This window comes from Echeneis naucrates, chromosome 19 (genome assembly GCF_900963305.1).
Source record: "Echeneis naucrates chromosome 19, fEcheNa1.1, whole genome shotgun sequence".
NCBI classification, from domain to species: domain Eukaryota; kingdom Metazoa; phylum Chordata; class Actinopteri; order Carangiformes; family Echeneidae; genus Echeneis; species Echeneis naucrates.
Window position 1 is genome coordinate 216,465 of NC_042529.1, and position 23,733 is coordinate 240,197.

Consider the following 23,733-nt stretch of genomic DNA (forward strand, 5'->3'; position numbering starts at 1 on the left):
GTTTTGGTCATAGTTATATAAACCCACACGTCATGTTTTTGGTTTCAGAAAGTCAAAGCGGTGGTTTGGTCTTTCTGACTGATATTTTATAGAATTTAGATGAAAAACTTGAATCTGAGGGAAAATCTAAATGACCTTTGAGACAAAGTGACATTTTCTTTTATGACAGAGTATGTCACTCTGACATACTCGCTTTGAGATGGCTGTTAATATGTGGGGAGGTTAAGCCCAGTTGTCACTGTCCACGTCTGTTCATTTGTTCATTTAAATAAAGTTTTTAAACACCTCCACAGTTTCTCTCCACACTGAGAGACAAGATGGCTGCCAAGAAGCCAGCATGTTGTGGACTCTCCACACTGGAGGCGTCGCTGGTCACCATGTTCATCCTCATGACAGCTGTGTGCGTGACGCTGATCACACTGATGGCCACACACAAAGGTAGCACACACAGACACACGCACACTGCATGTTTCCAATCCAAGCTGCAATAAATCGATCAATCTTTATGTATAAAATCATTTTAGTACAACAGAGTAACACACAATGCACTGAAGGGCATAAAACAAAAATAAAACCATTGATAAAGATAAAAGAATAAACTGAGATACTTAAAGAGGGTCCAAAAAAACATGTCCAGAGTCATCGCTCTACATCGGACGCTCCCATTGGCTCCGGTGGGTGATGTATCAGCCAATCAGACGTCTCCTTCAGAGGCTGAGCTCTCAAAGTCTGGATCAGTCCCGTATGTTTCAGTCAAATCAACCAAATGTTTGGATGAACATGTCTGTTTTCCCGTCAGATCCCAAAACGACCGCCCCTCCCAATCCAGATCTGACCGCCCACCCCAGTCTGGACCCGACCGTCCCCCCCAGTCCAGGATCGACCCCCCGTCCACACACACCGTATCTGATCGGAGTGGGCCGGGCTGACTGCACCGGGCCACCTGCTGAGATCCCTCTGGTCAGAACCACAGCCCTCCCCACACTGATCGGGGGCTCCTCACTTCCTGTTTGATGACCAGCTGATAGGTCTAACCTGACACCTCTGTGTGTGTGTGTGTGTGTAGATGGGCTATGCTAACCCTCAGCAGACGGCTGCAGGTATACACACTCGCCTGTACAGCAGAGCCTTCATCATTGACGACGGGAAGAGAAGAGTCGTGTTTGTGACCGTCGACGTGGGCATGATATCACAGAGACTTCGACTAGAGGTGGACAAACACACAGAGACACTGCTTTGGTCATTTTTCTTACTGCTGATATCTATTAACACGTGTTTAGTAAAAGACACGGGCACACACACACACACATACATACACACACAGTGGCACACTAACACCCACATTCACAGATGGATCCACACACAAAGTTGCTGTATTAGTATTAGTATTAATAATAGTCATCATATTTCTCCTGTAGCAGCTCGTCTCCTCTTCTGTGGAACCAGCTGCCACCTTCAGTCCTGGGAGGTCACGTGTTTCTTCCTGTTGTCTCTTTGTCCCTCACTGTTCCATCACAGTGTGAGGGTGATGCTCTGACCTCTGACCTCTGGCCTCTGTGTGTGTTCAGGTTCTGCAGGCGCTGGAGCTGAAGTATGGAGGTCTGTACCGGCAGGACAACGTTCTGCTCAGCGGGACTCACACTCACTGTGGACCGGCCGGATACTTCCAGTTCACCCTGTTCATGATCAGCAGCAAAGGATACATCAAGTCTGCCATACAGCCGCTAGTCAACGGCATCGTCAAGGTCTGCCTTTCAGTGTGTGTGTCTGTGTGTCCTTGTTTTGTATTCAGTGTGTTATCCAGTCAAACACAACAACACACATGTTCCTGTCAGACACTGACAGTTTCAGATATTAACTGATCACTGATCCAGAGTATAGACAGAGCCCACAGTCAGATGAGGCCTGGCAGGATCTTCAGGAGCAGGGGGGATCTGGAGGACAGCAGCCTGAACAGAAGCCCCCACTCATACCTGAACAACCCAGAGGACGAGAGACTCAGGTCACATGATTGATCTTTCATCCTATTTACAGGCGTGGTGTTCATCACTCCGTTTGATTATTGATCAGTTTTATCGATGTGATCAGGTACAAGTCGAACACTGACAAACAGATGACGGTGCTGAAGTTCACCGACCTGGATGGAGACGGGATTGGTATGATCAGGTGACACAGATGATGACTGGATGGGACTGGACCACTCAGCCCCTCTGAGCTAACACGCTAACGCTAACACTCTGTGCCTCCTCAGCTGGTTCGCCGTTCACGCCGTCAGCATGAATTACACCAACAGGATGGTGAGCAGTGATAACATGGGCTTCGCCTCCTACCTGTTGGAGCAGGACAAGAACCCTGGAGAACTTCCTGGACAGGTGAGACCTCAGGACCAGAATATGTCCAGCTTAGGACCATGGAGCCCACAATTGCTGAAATTCCGCATCACTGTGTGTCTCAGGGAGGTTTCGTTGCTGGTTTCTCCTCCAGTAATCTGGGTGATGTCAGTCCAAACACCAGAGGACCTCACTGTGTGAACACTGGACTGCCCTGTGACTACCTGAACAGTTCCTGTCCTGTAGGAGGGGTGAGATACACACACACACACACACACACACACTCCAAGCAGCGGCAGTAAACTGTGTGTGTCTGACAGACTAAGATGTGCCAGGCCTTTGGACCCGGAAACGACATGTTTGAGAGCACGAAGATCATTGGACACAACATCTACAGGAAGGCCAAGGTACCTGTCTGTCTGTCTGACTGACTGTCTGTCTGTCTGTCTGACTGACTGTCTGTCTGACTGACTGTCTGTCTGACTGTCTGTCCGTCTGTCTGTTCGACTGTCTGTCTGACGCTCTGTCTGTCAGTCAGTGTCAGTGTCATTGGTCAGGACGGTGTTGTTACCATGACAACATCATGATGGGTTGTCTTCCCCCTACAGGAGCTGTATGCTAACGCCGTGGAGGAGCTGACAGGTTTCCTTCATTCTGCTCATCAGTGGGTCAACATGACGGACGTCACTGTCCAGATCAACAACACACACACAGTCAGTAACAGAATCCGAGACTAGAAACAGTTTCATGATGAAAACATTTTCATTCACTTTGTTAGTTTACTTCACATTTCAATCTGTGTGTGTCTGTCTGTCTGTGTCTCAGGTCAGGACCTGTAAACCGGCTCTTGGTCACAGTTTTGCAGCAGGAACAATAGACGGAGGGGGAGATCTCAACTTTACTCAGGGTGATTTTACTCTGATTCTGTGTGTCTGTTGTGTCTCCTGGTGTGAGGTAAATAACTGTCAGTCTCTTTATATGAAGGCGCTGTGGATGGAGACCCATTCTGGGACGGGATCAGAGACGCTCTTGTCGGTGCTCCGTCCAATGAGACACAGGAATGTCATCATCCCAAACCAATCCTGTTCAGCACCGGGGAGGTGATGATCCACAGACTTGTCCCTGATCTGTTCCTGATCTGTCCCTGTCCTGTCAGTGATCTGTCCCTGATCTGTTCCTGATCCGTCCCTGTAGATGAACTGGCCTCTGCCGTGGCACCCTCAGATTGTGGATGTTCAGATCATCACCATCGGATCTGTCGCTGTCGTTGCCGTTCCAGGAGAGATCACGTAAGAACAACAACAACACAACAATAATATGAACATAAACAAACAGATTTTAAAAGCAGCCCATCAGAACTGAATAAAAGCCAATAAAACCAGTTTTGTGGCATGCAAACATGCCCCGCCCCCTCAGCAGGCGTAGAGGTGACAGTGTGGCTCTGTTCTGGTCGACAGGACAATGTCGGGCCGGAGGCTGAGAGAAGCTGTGAAACAGGTGAGCACCAACACACATGAGGACACCACGTCTGCTTCCTGTCAGCTGACGTCCTTCCTGTCCATCAGGAGCTGCAGTCTAATGAGGCGTTCAGGGACACGGAGGTCGTGATCGCCGGCCTCAGTAATATGTACACTCACTACATCACCACCTACGAGGAGTACCAGGTACGGGACAGCAAAGGCTCATTGGAACTGAAGTGTTCAGAGCTGATGGTCAAGATGCTGCACCGGCCGAGTCATGTGATCTGAGTCTGATGTTCGACAGGTTCAACGCTACGAAGGAGCGTCCACCATCTACGGTCCACACACGCTCAGTGCGTACATACAAAAGTACCGAGGCCTGGCCCGAGCCATCGCACAGGTGTGACCTTTAACCCTCAGTGACATCACTTCTGGGAACTGCTGATTTCTAACTTGTCAGTCAGCCATCTTGGTTTTTGAAACCAGCAGAAGCCGTTTATGGAGTAGAAGGTGGATCTGACCTTCTGTGTGCACCCATTCAGCCAGTAGCACCGCCCCCTACCTCTTCTCAATGGCTGCATTGTTTAGATGTTTTCTTCATCGTCGTGTGGGCTCTGTGTTTTTCAGGACCAAGTGTCTGAGCTGCCCGTCGGACCACAGCCTCCTTTCTTCACCAAGAACCTCTTCAACCTGCTGCCTGCAGCCTCTGTGGACGGAAAACCGGCCAACGCCAGCTTTGGAGACGTCCTGCAGCAGGTGTACCCGGTCTACAGACAGGTAGACTGCCCCAGGTCTTATGGACCCCATCATCCCTGATCTGATGTTTGAAAGCCTTCCTGTTACTGGGTGAACACACCGTACTGTTGTCTGTTTTTCAGGGTGAAGTCGTCTCCGTTACATTTGTAGCAGGAAACCCCCGAAATTCAGGAGACGTTGTGAGAAAACTGCTTCTTTGTTTATTTGTCTGTTTGTCTGTTGGTTTTTTTTTCAGTTTGTTTCTGTCTTTTTTTATTTGTCTGTTTGGTTCCATCCTTCCTCACTAACCTCCTCAATCTTCTTCACTTCAGCGGGATAAAACCTTTGTGACTGTGGAGATTTACAACAACGTAACAGAAAGCTGGGAGGTAGTTCACACTGATGCATCATGGGAGACGAGGTAGGTTTGTGAAACACACAACAAAACACTGTTGCGCATAAACGTCAGAGAGTTTAGTAGAAATTAACTCAAATTCCTCCTTCAGAGGCCGAGCCATCTAAGTCTCTGGGATTAGTCTGTTATTTTCTGATCTCAGAAAAGTTGGTCTGAGTTTACCGTGTTGACAGAATGAAGACTGAATGCGGTCTGCTGCAGGTTTCACTGGCTGAAGGGATCAAACCGGCGCAGCAATGCTACAGTGGAGTGGTTCATTCCCCTGACGGCCCCGAACGCCTCGTACAGGATCAGACACTTCGGACACCACAAACAGATGAATGGCCTTCAACCCGTCATCACACCATATGAAGGCGTGTCCGACATCTTCAGAGTCGCCGCAAGTTTCTATTATTAGTGAAATCATCAGTTTCTCATCAGGCCAGCCACGTTTGTAAAAGTTAAAATGAGTCAAAAATAAACCAAATAAATCGCCAAGAAATTAATTATGATTTTGAATGTTTCAGATAGTTCTGCGTTTGTTAGCACAGCTGACATTAGGTTTGTATTGGATGAGCACCATCTGTCTGCAGTGGTTGGCTGATTCAGGGCTGTGGCCAGTGGCAGCCAATCATTTTCATTCTCAATATTAAAGCTGGAGATCGGACTCAGCTGAAGAAAAATGAAAGATCAGTTTCTTTTCAATATCAAAAATATGTATTTAAATCTGTTTGTATCGAAATCAGAATAACACAACACAGAGAATTTATCATCCCCAAGTTCAACTGTCCATCAACAGCCGACCACAGACTGTCCCATCAGACACACAATCTAATGACATCACTTCCTAGAAACGCCTCCTCGACATGATCAGACAGGAAACTCAGTCCAGGTCCATGAAGTTTGGTTGTTGAGCCCTTTCCCAAAACATTCACAAATTATTTACAGTTCTCGTGTTTTTCAGACTGTGTTGAATATTAACTGGACTCTGGATGGAAATAAATTCTCTTTTTCAGCATAAAGTGCTCTGAAGCAGATCCGGATGTCGTTCTCCTCATCCAGAGGTTGAACCCAGACCTGATGTGCTCTGGGCCACGAGTGATTTGTTGTCAAACTGATTTTCTGTATACTTCCATTTTCTTGTAAATCTGTCAGCAGATCTTCTGACAGATTGAAGGTTCCTGTGGCATTAAATCTTTCAGAAGATATCAGTTTCACTTTCCCTCCATACTGGATAAATCAAGTGATACAAAGCTTTTTTTTACTGCAGCACATGAACACGTCTCTCTTCACACTTTCTAAAACTCTGCTGGAAATCTACACTTTGTACAAATGTTGAGTTTGTAGCCGAAGCATTGAGACAAACTGAATTAAGCTGCTGGTGGACGTTCAGAGACGTGTCTCCTCACATTGTTTTGCTGAGGAGAACCTCCAGCAGACGCAGTTTGGCTTTGAGCTGTTTGTATTCCTGGTATTCCTCCTTCATTGGAGTGCGATCTTCTTTTTGGCAGATTCTGTCCAGAAGCACAAGAAGACACGTCAGAACCTAGAAGAAGAACGATGACGGAAAAAACGTGAAAAAAAGGAAACGTGTCACTCACCTTCCAGTCTGACGGTAAAACTGGTCCTCAAACTCTCGGAGAACTTTCCTCCTGGTCTTCTTTTCTGCTCTGGTTTCACGCAGACTCTGCAGCAGCTGATATCTGGTTCAGTTGGAGAAAAGATGAAAATGTTAAAGAAGGAACACATTTCCTGTGAGGACCAAACTAACAGACGTGTTCATATACAGTATGAATTCAGGAGTAAAGGTGTGTTCATGTATAAAACATTCATGCCTGACAGTTAATGAAAGCAATTAGTGGTTGTAATGTGATAATCAGTCTGATGTGTTGTATAGAAGAACACACCTGGACGCTTCATGCAGGTTGGCCGTAGTGACGCAGGTGGCAGGTTGTTGGTGCACAGTTTTCACTTCATCCAACGGGGACACAAAGGCCGGGTCGCTGTCCCGATCACTGTCCTCCTCGCCAGATGCTGGGCGGGTCAACCTGGGAGGAGGCGGGAGAGGAAGCTCCTCCACCGTTCTTGAACTAACGGAGTCTTCGTCGGAACCATCCTCTTCCTCCTGAGAGACAGAAAACAGATGAATTACCGCCTGTGTTTTAGGACCTTATGATGTGGCAGTAAGTTGACCTTTGACCTTTTTAACATGTTATCCATTTGTGTTAATTAGTAATATGATGTCTCACAATGGTGGTGATCGGGCTGACGCACAGTAAGTGTTTGATCATCTTGTATCTGTCGTACAGAGGCTTCACCAGGTTTCTCTCCTGTTTGGTTCCCTGAAAGACACACAGACAGTCGCCATAGTAACGAGACAGGGACATGTCAAAGTACAGCAGCAAAAGCCAAAGGGGCAATGTCATTATTCCATCATCAGCTTGTATGACGATTTTATTCTTTAACTCTGAGAAGAAACAACAGCTTCACAATAGAGTTAAGTATTTTTCCCATTTTCATCTATCTTCATCCAGAGTGAGACGCCGACGGAGGGCTTGCTGTGGATGGTTACAGCACATGAGCAGAAGCTGAGGACTCACCGGTCGACCGTGGAGACTCTCAAAGTACAGAAGACATTTCTGCAGAGTGATCTTCTCCAAAACCATCTGAGCCTGAGTCATCTCCTGCACACACACACACACACACACACACACACAGTCATGTTCCCGTCACTTCAGGGGAAATCACATTCATCATTCAGTTTCTGCAATCAACTGGAGAAAAAAGCTGAACAGACTTTGGTGCAGAAAGAGACGTTTTTGCTTCTGTGCCTTGATGTTTGTGTGTGTCTGTTATGTGTTTGTGGTATTTCTGTGTGTGTCTGTCAGACTCACCTTCATGTTGTCGGGGAGGCCCAGCGCTCGTCTCTTCTCCGTCAGGCGTCTAAATAGAGACTCCACCGTTTGCTCGGGTGTTGGTTTGTGTTCTGGCACTGCCTGCTGGCCACAACCCGACCTGCAGGACACAACAATACACACCTGTACACGCACACACACACTTAAAGACAACACAACACACGGTATGGATGTGCAGGTTGTGTTACCTGCAGGCGTTTGTGTTTCCATAGTCCTGCTCCTTTGATTCAAACACTGACTGTCTGAGTCTCAGCTCTGCAAAAACAAACAGAGTCTACATGTGCACTACAAACTACACACAGACACACGCGTTTCAAACTTCCTGAGAGGAACTGGAAGTCATCCTGACCTTTGAGCTGTTTCCGAGTCTTCGCCAGGTCGTTCATCACTCTAACCATCTCCGGGTTCGAGTATTTGTCATTGTGCGACGGCTGAGAGACACAAATAGACACACACACCTGAGCGGGTCCAGACAAAGATTCTGTGACAGTGGAGACTTTGGTCCCGGCCCCAGCTGGCTTTACCTTGTACTTCATCTCCTGCTCGAAGTGGTCCTCAAACCTGCGGACTTTTCTCTTCAGGGTCTGAATCTGCCTGGTGAGGACGGAGATGGAGGGAGGACACAGGTCCTCTGAGCCCTCCCCCCTCCCCCCCCGCCCCCGAGACCTGAATCCAGAGAGAGAGAGGTGAACAGGTGAAGACAGACAGACAGACAGTCAGCTGATCAGACAGGTGTCTCACAGGATGGCGTGCTGCCTGCAGGGCGGCGATGGCGCCGTGTCGGGGTCAGAGTTGAATCTGTGACTGAGGCTGGAGCACCGAGGGGAGGGGAGGGGTGAGGGGCCACCGGCCAGCAGCTGCAGCAGAGCCCCCCCCCCTCCCCAACCTCCCCCCTCCCCTCCCGGACTGCTCCTCTGGGGGGGGGAGTATGGGGCGTGGTGAGGGCTGGGGGGCGGAGCTCCATCAGGCGTTGGCGGCTGCCGGATGCTGGTTAACGGCTGGAGTCGGGGGGAAGGCGGGGGTCGGGTCTGGACCGTCAGCAGCTCTGTGAAGAGTTTTAGACAGAAACTGTATTAATGTGAGGGGTCAGGGGTCAGGGGTTGTGAGGTTTTGTCAGTGATTACACTGACAGCCTCAGCCTCCTGGATCCACTTAGACTCAGGAGCCCCAGACCAGACCAAGTCCTGGAGTACAGGGGGAGTGCTGCAGCCACACCCCCTTCACACTATGGACCGGACTTTACCTGGGGGACTGTTTTCATCAGCGCTGTGACATAGAGCCAGCGTCTTCCCCTCCCTCCCTCCACAAGGGCTCTTCTGCTCCTTGCTGCCCAGGCCGGGGGGGCTCTCCTCTGGGGACGAACTGAGCGAACCCCCTCCCTCCACCTCCAGAGCCTGGAGCTTCAGGAGGGAACTCTGCAGGCAGAAACAGAACATACCAGGAAACACAGATCCAGAGATTAGTCTGGTCCCAGGAGGGAGCTGAATGTCGGCAGAGAACTGCTGTCGGACAAGGATTCCAGGTAGTAGCCAGATCCCAGTCTGTAAAACACGTGTGGAGCTATACAGAGCTGTTCAGGAGTTAGACCCCCCCCCCCCCCCCAATCCACTGGATAGGTCACTTAGTTCCTATCCAAGTATTAACCTGGTCCCATCCAGTCAGATGAGTCTTGATGCATTCCTGTGGTGAAACTTTCCAGGAATTAGTCCGTTCCACCTCACATACAGCTGAACTGTTCAGTGCAATCCTTTTTTCCTCTTGTTGCTTTGCTGCTGTGTCTCTGTCCTCCAGCGATTAGCCAGGTGTAGCAAATGTGGAAATATTCAAAATGTGCCAATTCGATCTGTCAGGCTGTGTGTGTCCAGGAATTAGCCTTCCCCGACTGACTGAGCTCAGAGGAGCTCTGAATGTTCATCCTGTCGTCCTGTGATGATGATGATGATGCTCCCTCCCTCTCTGACGACACCTCACCCTCCCCCCTCCATGGATTACTCATCCTCATGCTGCTGAAGAGGAGGGAGGAGGTGGAGCCCCCCCCCCCATCCTGAGAGAGGAGGGGGAAAGAGACATTTATGGGAAACAAGAGGACGTCTCTCTCTCTCTCACTCACTGATCGTGAGCTTTTTCCCGCAGCAGTGGGGGAGGGGCTTACTGCTGACATCACTGTGTGTGTGTGTGTGATCTGAATCTCATTCATAAGAACAGCGAGGAGGAGTTTCCCTCTGAAGTATCTTTGAGGGGGGGCTTTAAAAATCTGATTTAAAGTTCCATATTTGAAGAACTTTAACAGGAAATAAGAAAAAATGTTTTCTGAAACAGATTTTCTTTAATCAAACAGATCGATCTGATCTGTGTTTCGTTTCTAACAGTCACATCCATTCAGCTTTCTTCAGCTACCACAGCCGACACTGTAATCATAATAACAGTTACAACAATAATAATCATCTACATCATAAAGCGCTGGACACATCTGTGACACTCACTTTCACTCACATAATTTCAAAAGCACAAAATATTATCACTAATATGAATATGTCTCCTTCTGGTCCAAACACATCTTTTATGCTAAGCTAGGCTAATTACATTCTGCCCCCTGGGGGTGAAAATTAAACACATCATCATATTTTCATGCGGAGTTTACAGTCAGAGCGAAATGAGAAAGTTCACAGCAGACGGAGACGATCAGCTGCTTTTAAATACATACAGTTTAAATATGAACCCAAACAAACTGAAGAGATGACATTAACTGAGCTCCACTTCAAAGTTCAACAGCTGGAGTTTGTGACTGCAGGAAATGTCAGAAACATCCACAACATCTGTTCTCATGCTGCATTGCAAATATTCACAAATTAAAAGTAAAGTTTGGAAGTAGAAATATTCATATCGTCCACGGGAGGAGGGGGGTTACTGCACCAAAACAATGAAAAGAGAAGTGAAGGCATCACAGTGAGCCGGAGCTCCTCAGTGACAGTTCCTTGTTAAACCGTCTGTCAAGTTCAAAGGTTAGCAGAGTTCAAGGACACCTGACAGGAGCCGTGTGTCATGTCTGAAGATGATTTGAAGGCTTTTGTCTTTGGATCCTCCAGTCTAGGTCTGTCCACCAGATTAAAACACACACTGAACACCAAGAGAAATGTTAAAGTGATTAAAAACAGTTAAAGGCCTCAAGTTCAGACAGGAATTCAGGAAACACCAGATCTGAATTCTTCTGTGGTTCATGTTTCTGAACGCAACACAAATTCATGTCCACAAAGAAAAGGTGGGATCTCAAGCAGTTTGACATTTTGGGAAGCACTTTCAAAGTTCAGCCACAGAATCAGACTGTCTGGACCGTTGTCCTGTCATGAAGACGTCATGAAGAGCATTTTTAGTGAGATTTTTAATAAAAATCTTTGCTGGTTTCAGAAACTCTACACATGAGCACATTTTTTTTTCCTGTCCAACCTGCGTTTGTCTGCTCTGGATCAGCCTGAACCAGATTCAGATCTCTTTCCATTCACAGACCTGGACCACACCAGAGGACAGTGAAGACCAGAGTCCAGCAAAGTTCAGAGACAGCAGTCAGACTTCACATGTCTCAGTGTTTGGGACTTTAGAAGTCGTAATCCCAGCCGGTGTTGTCGTCCAGCGGAGGTTCGTCCGTGTCTTCGGGGAAACTGTCGAAGTTACTGGTGTCGGTGGGAGAAGACACCTGGACCAAAGGACAGATCGAGTCTCAATATTTATCACAGTATCTACATACCCAAACAGAAACTTCAGGATGAGCGACAGGTTGACCTTTAACCTTTGACCTCAGTCTGTTGGATTTGTTTACTCACATCAGGTACAATGGGTGGAGTCAGAGTCCCTTTCCTCAGCCCCTCCCAGTTAAATCCTTCAAACCACCTGAAAGGAAAAGATCATTTGATCGAAGCTGAAAACTGAGTTGGCTGAGAAAAACATGGTGGACGGTCTGAGTCCGCTCACTTGTGCTTCTGGATGTCTTTGACTCCGTTCTTCAGGTTTCCGAGTCTCTCTGAAGGATTATCTCTATGGACGCAAACACGCTTTTACATTTCAGATGAAAACAACAATCACAGTGTTGACAGTTGAGTGCTAGCCCCTCCCCCACCTGCAGAGCTTCTTGATGAGGCTGGCGGCGTTCTTGGTGATCTTCTTTGGGAACTCGATCATGTCAATGCCTCTCAGAATTATGTTGTAGGTTTTCATTGGATCTGGGCCTGAGAAAGGAGGACTGAAGACAGAGATGGACACTTAGGACACGACCATACCGTTTGTCTCCGACTGAGCTCTGCAGGCGAGCGTTCTCACCTGCCAGTCAGCAGCTCGTACATCAAGATGCCCAGAGACCAATAATCTGCTGACACATCGTGACCCTTGTTGAGGATGATCTCCGGAGCGACATACTCTGGTGTGCCACAGAATGTCCAAGTTTTCTTACAGAAACCAATCTTCTTAGCAAACCCAAAGTCCACCTGAAAAGGTCAGAGGTTAAAGTCTGTGGTGCACATCTCTTGTGGATATCAACCCTTCAAAATTAAAGTTAAGTTAAAAGTTAAAGTAAAAACCGAAAGCACAAAAAGGCCAGAACGACGGCTACTGGAGCAGTTAATCTTATTTTGAGTGCGCACCAACTTGGCGTATCCTCGGCTGTCCAGGATCAGGTTCTCGGGCTTTAGGTCTCTGTAGATGATGCCTTTGGCGTGCAGGTAGGCGAAGGCTTCAACCACGCAGGCCGTGTAGAACCGGGTGGTTGAATCTTCGAACGAACCCCTGAAACAGTTTCATGCAGGTTTAGGACTTCCTGTCTAAAGTGTCATGTGACTGAGGGCTGCTCAGGACAGTGACAGTACCTGTCCCTCAGGATGGTCCACAGTTCTCCCCCCAGACACGCCTCCATCAGCATGTACAGATATTTACTGTCTTTGAATGTCCGGTACAACCTGAACACAAACCACAAACATTCACATCATTGGTTCTCCTCATGTTGTATTTAGTTTACTGCCGTTGATTTCTGACTGTAAAAAAAGATTTGGTTTTTAAGTTAATCTAATCAGTTTGGATGGTGATGAAGACCTGACGATGAAGTCAGAATGCGCCTCGGTCATGATGTATTTCTCTGAGCGGATGTGTTCTTGTTGTCTCGTGTCCATGATGTGACGTTTCTTTAGGATCTTCATGGCGAATGTCTTTGCCTCTTCGCTTTTCAGCTGCACCTGAGGAGGAAAAACATTCATCATCAGCAAGAGCCACAGCAACACAACCACAACTTCACTTAGACGACAAAAAATGTAAGTATAAATAATTCAATACATAAAAAATGTAAACAAACATTTGGTCATTTAATAATACAGTTTTTATATTCATTAGTTCATTCATTTTTAATAACATAGAAAGAAAGAGAAACTTGTCACATGACCAAATTATTTTATTTGTAATTGTCTTTTTTAATTCTGATCGAACAACAACTTTATACACACACACACACACACACACACACACACACACACACACACACACACACACAGTAAAGTGACATGACACAATCTTCTATTTCAGGACAGATCCTTCTCATTTTGTTATATGAGCTGACTGACATGTCAGAGAGGTCACAGCTGTGTGTGTGTGTGTGTGTGTGTGTGTGTGGATCAAGTTTAGAGTCACATGTTCCTGTCATGGAGGACAAGAATTGAAGGACAAAGAGAAGTGAAGCAGTAAAGCCTCAGTCAGAGTCTGACCGTCATCATCATTGTCGTCTGTGTCGACCAGGTTCCATCCCGTCTGTATCTTTGTGTGTCTCGGAGGTCAGACTGTCTGTAGGTCAAAGGTCAGGTTTTTCCTCAAGGCAGTTACACTCTGACTATATAAATACCCCAGGGGATCATGGGGGACCCTGTGTGGGGGATTCCTTCCTCTTTTTGGGCAAACCCTCTGCAAGGCTTCCCTACCTCCTCCAAGCCCCGCCTCCTATAGCACACCGCCCCCCTGATAACCGAGCTCTTGAATTTGGTAAAAATCAACACAAGCTAATGAGTTATTACTCTAAAGCTAGATCAGGACCCTTCAGGGTCCTTAAACCTGGACCAGAGAACCTGAGACTCACAGCTGACTCCAATTACCTTCACTTTACTGGAAAGTTACTGCATATAACACACACACACACACACACACACACACACACACACACACACACACACACACACACACACACGTACCAGCTCGACCCGTCCGAAGCCTCCGACTCCGAGTGTGTCGATGATGTTGAAGTCATTGAGCTTCAGTCCGGAGAAAAAACAGTTTTCAGCCTCGTACCTGAAAACACAGTGATGCCTTCACTGAGCGCAGGAAAAGACTGTCATGAGGTTTTTAAGGACAATGTGAAAGGTGAAGCACATTTAGCTGCAGCCGCAGGTTCGATCCCGGCCAGGTGTCGTACCTGCAACATTTGACCACATGGAAGAAGGGGAACTTCTTGGAGGTCTGGATGGAGAAGGAAGTGATGGGGAGGGAGAAGGAGGAGGTGGGGGGGACAGGGAGGCTGGGGACACGCTGTCTCTGCTGCCTCACTGGGACTGACAGTAAATCCCTCATCTCTGACTTTAACTGAAATGCACAGATGGACCTGACAGAGACGCCTTAGTCCTCCAACCATCGACCCCTCAGGAGCCAAGAGTCCTCACAGACAAATCAGGCGATTGGCCTCGGTGTCTTTTGGTCAGAAGGTAAAAAGTGAAACAGACTTGTGGAGTCTCATCCGTCTGGTCACGAGAACGTCCGGCACAGCGTCCGCAGGAGAGCAGTCTCAAAAGAGGAGCTCCACCTCCAGTTCACATGGTGGGGGAAGGGATGGCGGCGGCGGTTCAGAGTTCGGGTCTGGGGGCACCGGCGTCGCGGTGAGGTTGCCAGATCCTCCAGCTCTTTGTGCATCAAGGTTCAAAAAGGAAGCTGGTCCTGAGCTACGACTCTGCCTTAAAAACCAGTTTGGTGTCTAAACTCCAGGTCTGAGTCCAACTGAGCACGCACAGGAAGCTTTCGTCCTGTTTTGTGAAAACACTGTCCACGTCTGGTCCAGCTGAGTCCTGCAGGGTGTCATGTCACCCTGAGGACAACCTCATGTCAGGAAGCTCCCGCTGGCTGTATTTTTAGCACATGGAAACATTGCTTAGAGGTTCAGCCAGTAAAAGCAGCTCAGTAATCAAAGAGACTGGAAGACAGGACAAACTGTCCTGACCTGAAAACAAGAAACACCAAGTGTCCAACCTGACCCGGATCCTCACACTGATCCTGGTTCATACAGACTCATCACATTAACCTCTGTCCTGCAGACCAGGACCAGGACTGGGACTCTAATCTGTCATAAACGTGAGACCAGAATGCACCAGGTCCAAAATTCAGCTTCGATGAAACCTGGACCTGAATAATATTTCAGATTTTTTAGGTGCAACTCTGATGGGCCGCTCGTTCTCCTGTTCCTACTTCTCCCTTCACTTTTTAACTCAAAAATCTAAGATGGCCAACAGACACTTTACAACAGATTTTTTCAAAATGGCAACCCATTAACTGATAAGTGATGTCATGGTGGGAGGAGACTTGTGACCTTTGACCCCAGACTGACAGATGCGTGTGTGGTTCTTCGCACAGGGTCGGTCTGCTTCCTGGGAACAAGCTCAGATTTCTGCAGAAACAGGAGCTGCATGTTCGGACAAACCAACATTAACACTCTAAAGATAGTCTGATCCGTGCAGGTTCAAATCCCCGACCTTCAAGTGTCCTTGAACACAACACGTATAACCACAGACACACCAAAGGCATGATGGGAAATTTATTTTACATGGTTTAGACTTTTATAAATACACTTATTGAAAATCATAATAATTTTCTTCCATATTAATGAGACGAAACCCTCAAAGTGTGTGTGTGTTCTGTTCTACACCATAAGAGGAGATGACTGACGGCTCTCAACTTCACTGTGGTCACATGACGACAGTCATCTGATCCATAACAACAACTCAAGTTACATCTGACTGTGTGTGTCAGAAAATAGAATTACATGTGTTGGTCACTGGATGTAAAACTACATTATTATTCCAGGACCTACGGAGACCTGGAGCTGGTCTGAAGGTTAAACAAGGACCTGGACTGTTTGTCTCCAATGGACAGCATTACAGGTCTCTGGACTGTACTCCGTATCTGAACATTAAAAAGGTCCAGTCCGAAGAGGAAACCGAAACAAAGAGACTGACTGCAGAGGTCCAGTTACTGCTGCAAACACACACATTATGGCCGATTCATTATTTCATTGTTTATCATTGTGTCTCAAAATGTCTGCATCTGTGTGTGTTTGTGAGTGTGTCTGTGTGTGTCCTGAACCTACTTGGCTTTGGCCTCTGCATCCTCATATCCTTTGTTTGAGACGTCGTTTAGTCCACCAATCAGATGTTTAAAAGAGCTGCGAACAAGACAAACAGCTCAGATCCAACAAACTGAATAAACTCCTTAAATATTAAAAATAATTAATCCAAATTTGTATTCAAACATTAATATTCTGAATTTGTTTAGAAATGAGGACACACACACGTTACTGCTTATTGTACCACATGAGGACACATGACATAACAGCAGGTGCAGTTCACTTTGAGGACCAGCAGGGGGCAGCAGACGCCTTCAGTCTGACTGGACCTCCGTCCACCTGACACGACTATGACATCATATGACAACATCATGACATCACATGGAAACACTGTCTCACTCTCGGTCGATGACCAGGCAGGTGACGGTGTCTGCTGCGATGACGTTGGCTGTTCTGACGTCCTCCCTGTTGAGACACACAATGAACTGTCCATCAGGCCTGTTTGTTTCATTGTCTGTCCTGATGCCGACCTTTGACCCCAAACAGTCGTCAGAGTTGGGTTCAGGGTTGGTCGTAGTCTTTTGACCTCAGATTCAGTCTTCCTGTCCTGCAGCGGCAGGTTAAATCAACGGTTCAGGTCTTGGGGTCAAAGGGCACATTATCTTACCCCTGCAGCGCTCTCTCTCCAAACCAGTCTCCCCTGGTGAGCTCCCGGAGGTGTACCGGCTCCTGATTGGCTGGGTCCTCCTGCGTCACGTTGACCTGCCAACAGGATGTGATCAGCAGGTGAGCAGGACGGGCGAACAGATGATGCTGATGGTTCAGTTACCTTCCCCTTACTGATGATGAAGAACGTGTCTCCTCTGGCTCCTTGTCTGATGATGAACTCTCCTTCTTCATAATGAGTCTGAACACACAGGAACATTTACACCAATCCACCACAGAAGAAGAGAGTCATCAGTGGGACAGCACGAGGACGGACACTCAGGGACCAGAGAAGGACGCGGTGATGAAGAAAAGAATAATATGAACGAGACATTAGCTTGTTTAGGCCATGACGGTCTGAGCGTCACCTTTGGTATCAGATGTAATCCAAATGTTGGTGACATCACAGTCCGATTTGAACCAATCATGCTGTAGTATGTTTACCCCTGTCAGGTCAGACATCACCATGGAGACACTCTCACCTCCTCCATGACGTCAGCAAGTTTGCTGAGAGTTTCCTCTGGAAGAGTCTGGAAGGTTGGAACACTGCAGAGACGGAGACACAAAGTCTTGACCATGATGTCATATCTGAACACATCAATGGGATGAATAAGCTGTTGTGGAGTTGTGTACGGAAGCCCTGAAAGGACATTTGTCCATATGTGAAACTGTCTGTGGTTTAACTGTGCTGAAGTCTACGGGAAAACGTCCCTCCTTCGCCCTTACATTGAATCCTATGGGAAAATGTCCTTCCTCCTCCTCAGTAAACGTTTTCTCTCAAAATCTGATGTAATGGCTCAGACAACCTTTTTCAGCAGAATCTGAGTGTCTGTGAGTGAGTTTTCACCTCTTGAGGAAGTCCATGTACTCGGCATGTTTGATGAGCCCAGTTCTCATCATGATGGTTTGGAAACACTGACGATCGATCGCCCACAACTTCACATGGGTCAGAGCTGCAACACACACACACACACACACACACACAAAACATGAATCAAACTTTCAGCTGCAACTGCTGTGGAAACACAAGAGGAGCTGGATGTCATTATTATATGATATCACTGTGTGTGTGTTCATGTATAAAGTATGCAGGTGTTGTCATGGTAACAACACACACACACACACACACACACACACACACACACACCTATGTTTGACAGTTGCATCCAGCAGCTTCTCAGTGAAGAAAAAACCAGCAGGTTTGACCAGCTGAAACCAGGTTGTGTTTGATATTGTGACAAAACTTTAACACGAGGGATAAGATCTAAAAATACAGTGGCCCAGAGGGAGGAACTCCACGTGTGGAGGTGAACACACTGTTGGGTCATTGATGTTCATTTTGTGTTTCCTCTGCTTCATGACCTGATATCTGTTGCTAGGGAGACACCAAGTGTCTCTGTAACCACGGAAACAACAAGATACTATCCACGACAGCAAATATGATCAGCTGAGAGGAAATATATCCTGAGGTGCGTACACACGCACAAAACTTCTGCCGTAGTTGTTAAAACTATTACTGCTCCACTCCTGCTAATCACGCTAATAGCTCCTTTGTTCTGTGAACACAAACACTACGACAGCTAACAGCGCTGACTGTTGGTGCTGCTAACACTGCTGATACAGCACTGTCACTGCTCATGTTTATTTTCGCCTTCTCTCTGCTCAGGGTCTCCACAGCAATTCGGCTGTGTTCGACTGCTCCACTGTTCCACTGTGACTCCTATAGCCGACAGCAGTGCACTTCTGGTGCTCTGGTGGTCAAGGGTTTTAGAGGATGTCAGGTAGTTGAATCTGAACGGCGACCTTTACTGCATGTCATTTGTCTCTGTTTCCTGTCAGCCTCTCTCCTGCAGCAGCCTGTCTGTTAGCAAACAACAAGCTAACATGATTTTAAATTGTGTCCTGCTGCTTATCAGCACTTCATATCTGTTTGGCAACTGCCTCGTCCTAAAGATCATGCAATTGAACCCCCAATTAAAGGCAAGCGTTTCCTGTTTCTGTGCTGATGTATGGAAATGATTTAAAAGCAGCTGTTGAGTTCTGTGAACGTGATCAACTCCAGCTGGAGTTGTGTGTTAATGTGGAGGTAACGAGAAAAAGCTTCAGCAAACAGAAACCGATCTCCTCGAACCCTCCACTGTTGCCAAGAGACACTGATGCCAAAACTTTAATGATTTGCTGGACTGGATGGTGTTGCCTAGCAACCACAGCTTTGCAAGAACTCTACCAGGAAGCCCTAACAAAAAGTTAGTGGTACACAGACACACTCTGCTGTCAGAGTTTTGGTAGATGTCGGCTCTGACTGCTGCCTTGTTACTCCCACTTGTTCCTTCTCGTCACTTTCTGACTCAGGTCGGTCTGTTTTCACAGAAAATGGTCAGCTCCAATTAAAACTGTAACCCCTCCAACCCACAGGAAGTGTCCTCCTCCATCAGCTGCTCTCTGATGGTTCCTCCTGTTCCTCCTTAAACGGCAGTCAGTCTATTGTGTCTCTCACACACTCCCAGTGGACTCACTCCTGACTGTGGCTGTCCTGGTACAGTTGTAGAGGATGGCCAGCTCTCCAAACACTTTTCCGGGTCCCATCGTGCACAACTTCATCTCCTCTTTGGTCACCTCCACCTTCCCCTCTGGATGAGAGACAGTCACACACAATGAGACAGAGAGTGAGAGAGGGCATAAGAGATATGAACAGGAAATGATCACATTAATCTCACTATTGGTGACAAAGTGATGTCACACTGATGTCGTCTGATTTGGACTGTACAGGCTGAGGGTGGGATTTAAAGAAATGGCTGTTGAGCAGATGTGGGGGCTCTCTGAAAAAAAAAAAATGTCCAGGTGCATCATGGTAAATGTAGGATCCAGTCAGGATGAAAGTAAATTGAATTCCTGCTTGTTATCTCATGTCAGACGAGAAAATCCTCCCACCTGTGAACAGGAAGCGGACGACTGCTAACAGCCGAGCTAACAGCTGTGTTGATGTTTACTCTGTGGCTCCTCCTTGCTGTTTCAGCCATTTTGTGTTAAAGTTGTTGAACTGAACCCAGTTTTCATGACAAAGAAACAAACACACCTGGACATTTGGATGTATGTGTCTGTGTGTGTGCCTCGTCATCGTTTATCTGACCTGATCCTGTGTGACATTTGAAGAAAGACTCACATGGCAGGAAACTGGAAATGTCAAAAGGAAGCAACTTGCAACAAACACACAAACATGATCATTATGTTTGGTGAGATAAACAGACAAACTGTATCTGTGATGAGATAGTAATGATCATTAGGTTAATCACACACACACACACACACACACACACACACACACACACACACACACACACACACACACACACACACACACACACAAAATCTGTGTCCTGAGGATGAACCTTGCGGTTCCTCTGAACTTTATTTAACATGTAAAGTTACATGTTGACATGTAAAGTTTAAAGGTCTGAGTGGTTGGGGGCGTGGCCTCCCCTCTGAGGTCACAGACCATGTGACCTCCCCAGTGACCAGCCTTTGTTTCTGTCAGCAGTGGAATCCTCCAGTTCATCAGCCACGCTTAGTCCGCAAGTCCAGGCACATGGACCTGGTCTGGACCGCCTGACCCTCCGACTGACTCTCTGTGCGGCCCTTTCACAGCTCCCTCCTTTGCTTCTGTTCATCATTCACTAATTTTACTGATTCTAAATTACCAAAATGTGAAAACTCTTTAAACACCAAATATGGTTGCACAAGTTGCCATGCCAACCGCATCCACCAGAGAGCCCTGTGTGTGTGCGTGTCGTCATTTACATAATGAGACAAAAGTGCTGCATCTGTTTCTTCCTCCAAACACAGAACTAATGAGCATCATGTTTATCTCTCACACACACACACACACACACACCTTCCTTGTAGTCTGTTTTTAGGGATCACTTCCTCTTCCTGTGACAGAAGTCGTTATATTTAGCTGCCATCTGTGACCCCCCCCCCCCACACACACACACACACACACACACACGATCAAATCATCTGGTCATGAATCTGCTCCGTTGTTCTTCTCGTTTCCTCTGATGGTCTCAACACTGAATCGGCTCGGATACAGAAACACTTTCTCCTTCAATTCATCAGCCTCAGATATCAGCTTCAGGTTAAAGGTCCTTCATTTGCACTGAAGGTCCAGGCCCAAACCAGAATCCATTCAGAAACGAACCATTTAAAAGTTGACTTGACTCGTTTTTGATATAAAATGAATCCAGCAGGAGTTCTTTCTGCCCGGAAGCTTTTTCTTCAATATAAGTGTCATCAGTTGCTTCACACTATTGTCTGCCGCCCACCAACATCAGATCGGCCATCTGGAGTATTGTTGTGGAGCAGCTGAGACTAAAAGATTAAAGTTATCCTGACAACACAACAGTGCAACTGCTGACTAACAACTGCAACAACTACAATTACTAAACATGACACACAAAACCGGAATGATCTTATCATTGAAGTATCTTAGCAGGTAAACTGTCGACATCGTCTGTGATTGCAGTGGGAGGATCACGTTACTGAACAGGCTGCTTATGTAACATGCTGACTTTAAACAGATATAAATATCACTGAAGTGAACGCAGCAAAGACACTGAATTACCAACAACCTGTAAGAACACCAGTTTAAAGTGACAGCAGAACAGCAGCTGATGGAGGAGACTCCTCCATCAGCTGCTCTCTGATGGTTCTGCCCGTTTCCTCCTTCAGCAAGAGCTGATCTGACCAATCTGAAACCAACTTCAGTGATAAACCGATCAGATCTGGGTCAAGTCATTGAGTCCAGTTGAGATGAAATTATGTGACATTGTGTAATTTTCATCCAGATTCATTTACTGATGTCAGATAACGATCTCGTTCTCACCGACTACTTCTCTTCCAAACTACAATCAGGAAGTTCAACCAGGAAACACCTCCAATGGGGGAAAACAAGCTGCAAAGGAAAAAAAATTAATAAGCAGAGGTGAGCGTTCAGCAGCCTTCGGGCATTCTGACACGTTACGCAACAAGCTGCGTCCAACACATTTCGGGAAAAAACCTGCAGCTGAGAAAAGAACGTCCTAAACGTCGAACTGAGCTCAGAGAAGCTTCAAACTCTTCTGTTTCCAACCTTTAAAAAGAAAAGACTGATTCTGTCTCAACAACCAGAGATGAAAATAAACACAAACAATCGTCGTTTCTACAGTTACAGCAAACAAACAATCAACTGGGTCAAACCAAAAGTCCAAATCTGGAATAAAAAAGACTTAAAGACTCAATAACAGTCTGAAACTGGTCCAGGGTCAGGCAAATCCATCACAACCACTAAGACGGAAACAAATCTGGGTCAAGTAAAACCTACTAATCCAAACCGATGCTCCTCCAGACCTGGACTCAGACTTGGAGCCAAAAATTGAGAGAAATGCAGAAATAAAAACCAAAATACTGATCCAGATCAGGAGTCTCAAACCCAGAAAGCTGAACCCTGCAGACGAGTCAGACGTCCAGTCCAGAACCTTCCGGGTTATTCTCCTCACCTTCCATCACAAAGACCAGAGAGCCCACGTCGCCCTCTTTGATGATGCAAGAGTCCTTCCCATGATCCACCGGGTACATGCAGTCCACAATCTCCTGGATCTGAGATAGCTCCAGGTTCTTCATAAAGTCGTTGTCCAAGATGGCGTCCTTGATCAGCTCCTTGGACCTGTGTGGATGACACAGTGACGGTTAGTGGCCTCAGAACCTTTGGCTGAGGGGGCGGAGCCTGATCCACCCTAACACAACTAACAACAAAAAATGTCATCAGCAGAGGACGAAACACAACCTGGACCTGAAGTCTGTCGTCAGCTGGGGTTGGCCAATAATAACTTTATTAGACAACATTCAGACCAACAGGACATCAGATAAACACAACAGACAGTTAATCTTCCACTTGAGGCTAAAACACTGAATTGAATCTTGATTTAAAAAAAAAAAAAAAAAAAAAAAAAAAAAAAAAATCAACAACAAACACATGACTCTGTGTGTGTGTGTGTGTGTGTGTGTGTGGAGACCTACACGCTTGTTGAAACAAAGTAAAGCCTGATATTGCTGCTGCTGATGAATTAAAGATCTCTGATTTAGATTCAACATGATGATTGAAAAAAAAGATCAGATCATCTTCATCATTACAGTCAATAGTGGTGGACTTCTGCCCCCTCAGACCCGGTCTTACCCCCCCAGGTGGACTTCTGCCCCCTCAGACCCGGTCTTACCCCCCCAGGTGGACTTCTGCCCCCTCAGACCCGGTCTTACCCCCCCAGGTGGACTTCTGCCCCCTCAGACCCAGTCTTACTCCCCAGATGGACTTACTCTGGGCTCTTTGGGTAAAAGGGCAGGGTGACGTGGCTCAGGGTGATGATGTCACAGGCGGTCGGCTCAGCAGAGATGGCCTGTCTCTTGCTGCGCTGCTGGTCCGGCTGCAGGACAAGGTTCTGCTGCTGGGCCTGGACCTGCTGGGCCGTGGCAGGCCGGATCACAGACCGGTACTTGTCCAGCTCATTCTGCAGCCGCTGGATCAGCTCATCCTTCTGATCAAGCTCCAGCTCCAGCTCGTCGATCAGCGCGTCTCGCTGGCGCAGCTCCTCGATCTTCTCCTGGAGGGCGTACTGAAGGTCCCGCAGCGTGCCCATTGGTCCGGAGGGCCCTGAGGGTTCTCAGGGTTCTTCTAAACCTTCTGTGGTTCCCAGGTTTCCTCTGACGCCTAGGTGTTCCTGTAAACCCTGTAGATCCTAAGAGTTCTCTCCTACATTTCACAGGTTCCTTCTCGGTTCTTCAGAGTTTGGGCTCGGTTTCTTTCAGGTCCATC

At 47.1% G+C, this 23,733-nt stretch overlaps 3 protein-coding genes across 4 annotated transcripts; 1 reads left to right on the forward strand and 2 right to left on the reverse strand.

Moving 5' to 3' along the window:
- The first annotated feature begins 317 nt into the window (after window positions 1-317).
- Window positions 318-6,095, forward strand: asah2 (N-acylsphingosine amidohydrolase 2). Its single transcript, XM_029528338.1, has 20 exons — window positions 318-438; window positions 830-960; window positions 1,067-1,210; window positions 1,569-1,745; window positions 1,875-2,002; window positions 2,089-2,166; window positions 2,252-2,372; window positions 2,456-2,581; window positions 2,651-2,737; window positions 2,939-3,043; window positions 3,156-3,237; window positions 3,315-3,430; window positions 3,525-3,619; window positions 3,788-3,827; window positions 3,896-3,994; window positions 4,095-4,190; window positions 4,418-4,567; window positions 4,669-4,725; window positions 4,858-4,946; window positions 5,142-6,095. The coding sequence occupies exons 1-20, from the start codon at window positions 318-320 to the stop codon at window positions 5,335-5,337; spliced, it is 2,238 nt and encodes a 745-aa protein (XP_029384198.1). The 3' UTR covers window positions 5,338-6,095.
- On the reverse strand, window positions 5,630-9,750 carry LOC115059951 (protein FAM13C-like). The gene is made up of 11 exons (XM_029527714.1): window positions 9,078-9,750; window positions 8,576-8,879; window positions 8,359-8,500; window positions 8,184-8,265; window positions 8,023-8,089; window positions 7,814-7,934; window positions 7,520-7,603; window positions 7,169-7,261; window positions 6,827-7,044; window positions 6,521-6,622; window positions 5,630-6,433 (listed from the first exon to the last, which is right to left on the reverse strand). The coding sequence occupies exons 1-11, from the start codon at window positions 9,268-9,270 to the stop codon at window positions 6,325-6,327; spliced, it is 1,515 nt and encodes a 504-aa protein (XP_029383574.1). The 5' UTR covers window positions 9,271-9,750; the 3' UTR covers window positions 5,630-6,324.
- A 235-nt stretch (window positions 9,751-9,985) lies between these two features.
- On the reverse strand, window positions 9,986-23,606 carry LOC115059677 (cGMP-dependent protein kinase 1-like). Of its 2 annotated transcripts, XM_029527294.1 has the most exons (18): window positions 23,238-23,606; window positions 22,424-22,590; window positions 19,406-19,519; window positions 17,737-17,842; window positions 17,372-17,435; window positions 17,014-17,091; window positions 16,852-16,946; window positions 16,584-16,649; window positions 16,209-16,283; window positions 14,050-14,146; window positions 12,911-13,050; window positions 12,688-12,777; window positions 12,466-12,607; window positions 12,146-12,309; window positions 11,946-12,068; window positions 11,801-11,863; window positions 11,653-11,719; window positions 9,986-11,525 (listed from the first exon to the last, which is right to left on the reverse strand). In XM_029527294.1, the coding sequence occupies exons 1-18, from the start codon at window positions 23,555-23,557 to the stop codon at window positions 11,427-11,429; spliced, it is 2,070 nt and encodes a 689-aa protein (XP_029383154.1). In that variant the 5' UTR covers window positions 23,558-23,606; the 3' UTR covers window positions 9,986-11,426. The 2 variants fall into 2 exon arrangements, with proteins under 2 accessions (XP_029383154.1, XP_029383155.1); XM_029527295.1 differs by lacking the exons at window positions 16,209-16,283; window positions 16,584-16,649; window positions 16,852-16,946; ... (4 more) ...; window positions 22,424-22,590; window positions 23,238-23,606 and adding an exon at window positions 14,271-14,890 and having other exon boundaries at window positions 9,989-11,525.
- Between the last annotated feature and the right edge of the window lie 127 nt (window positions 23,607-23,733).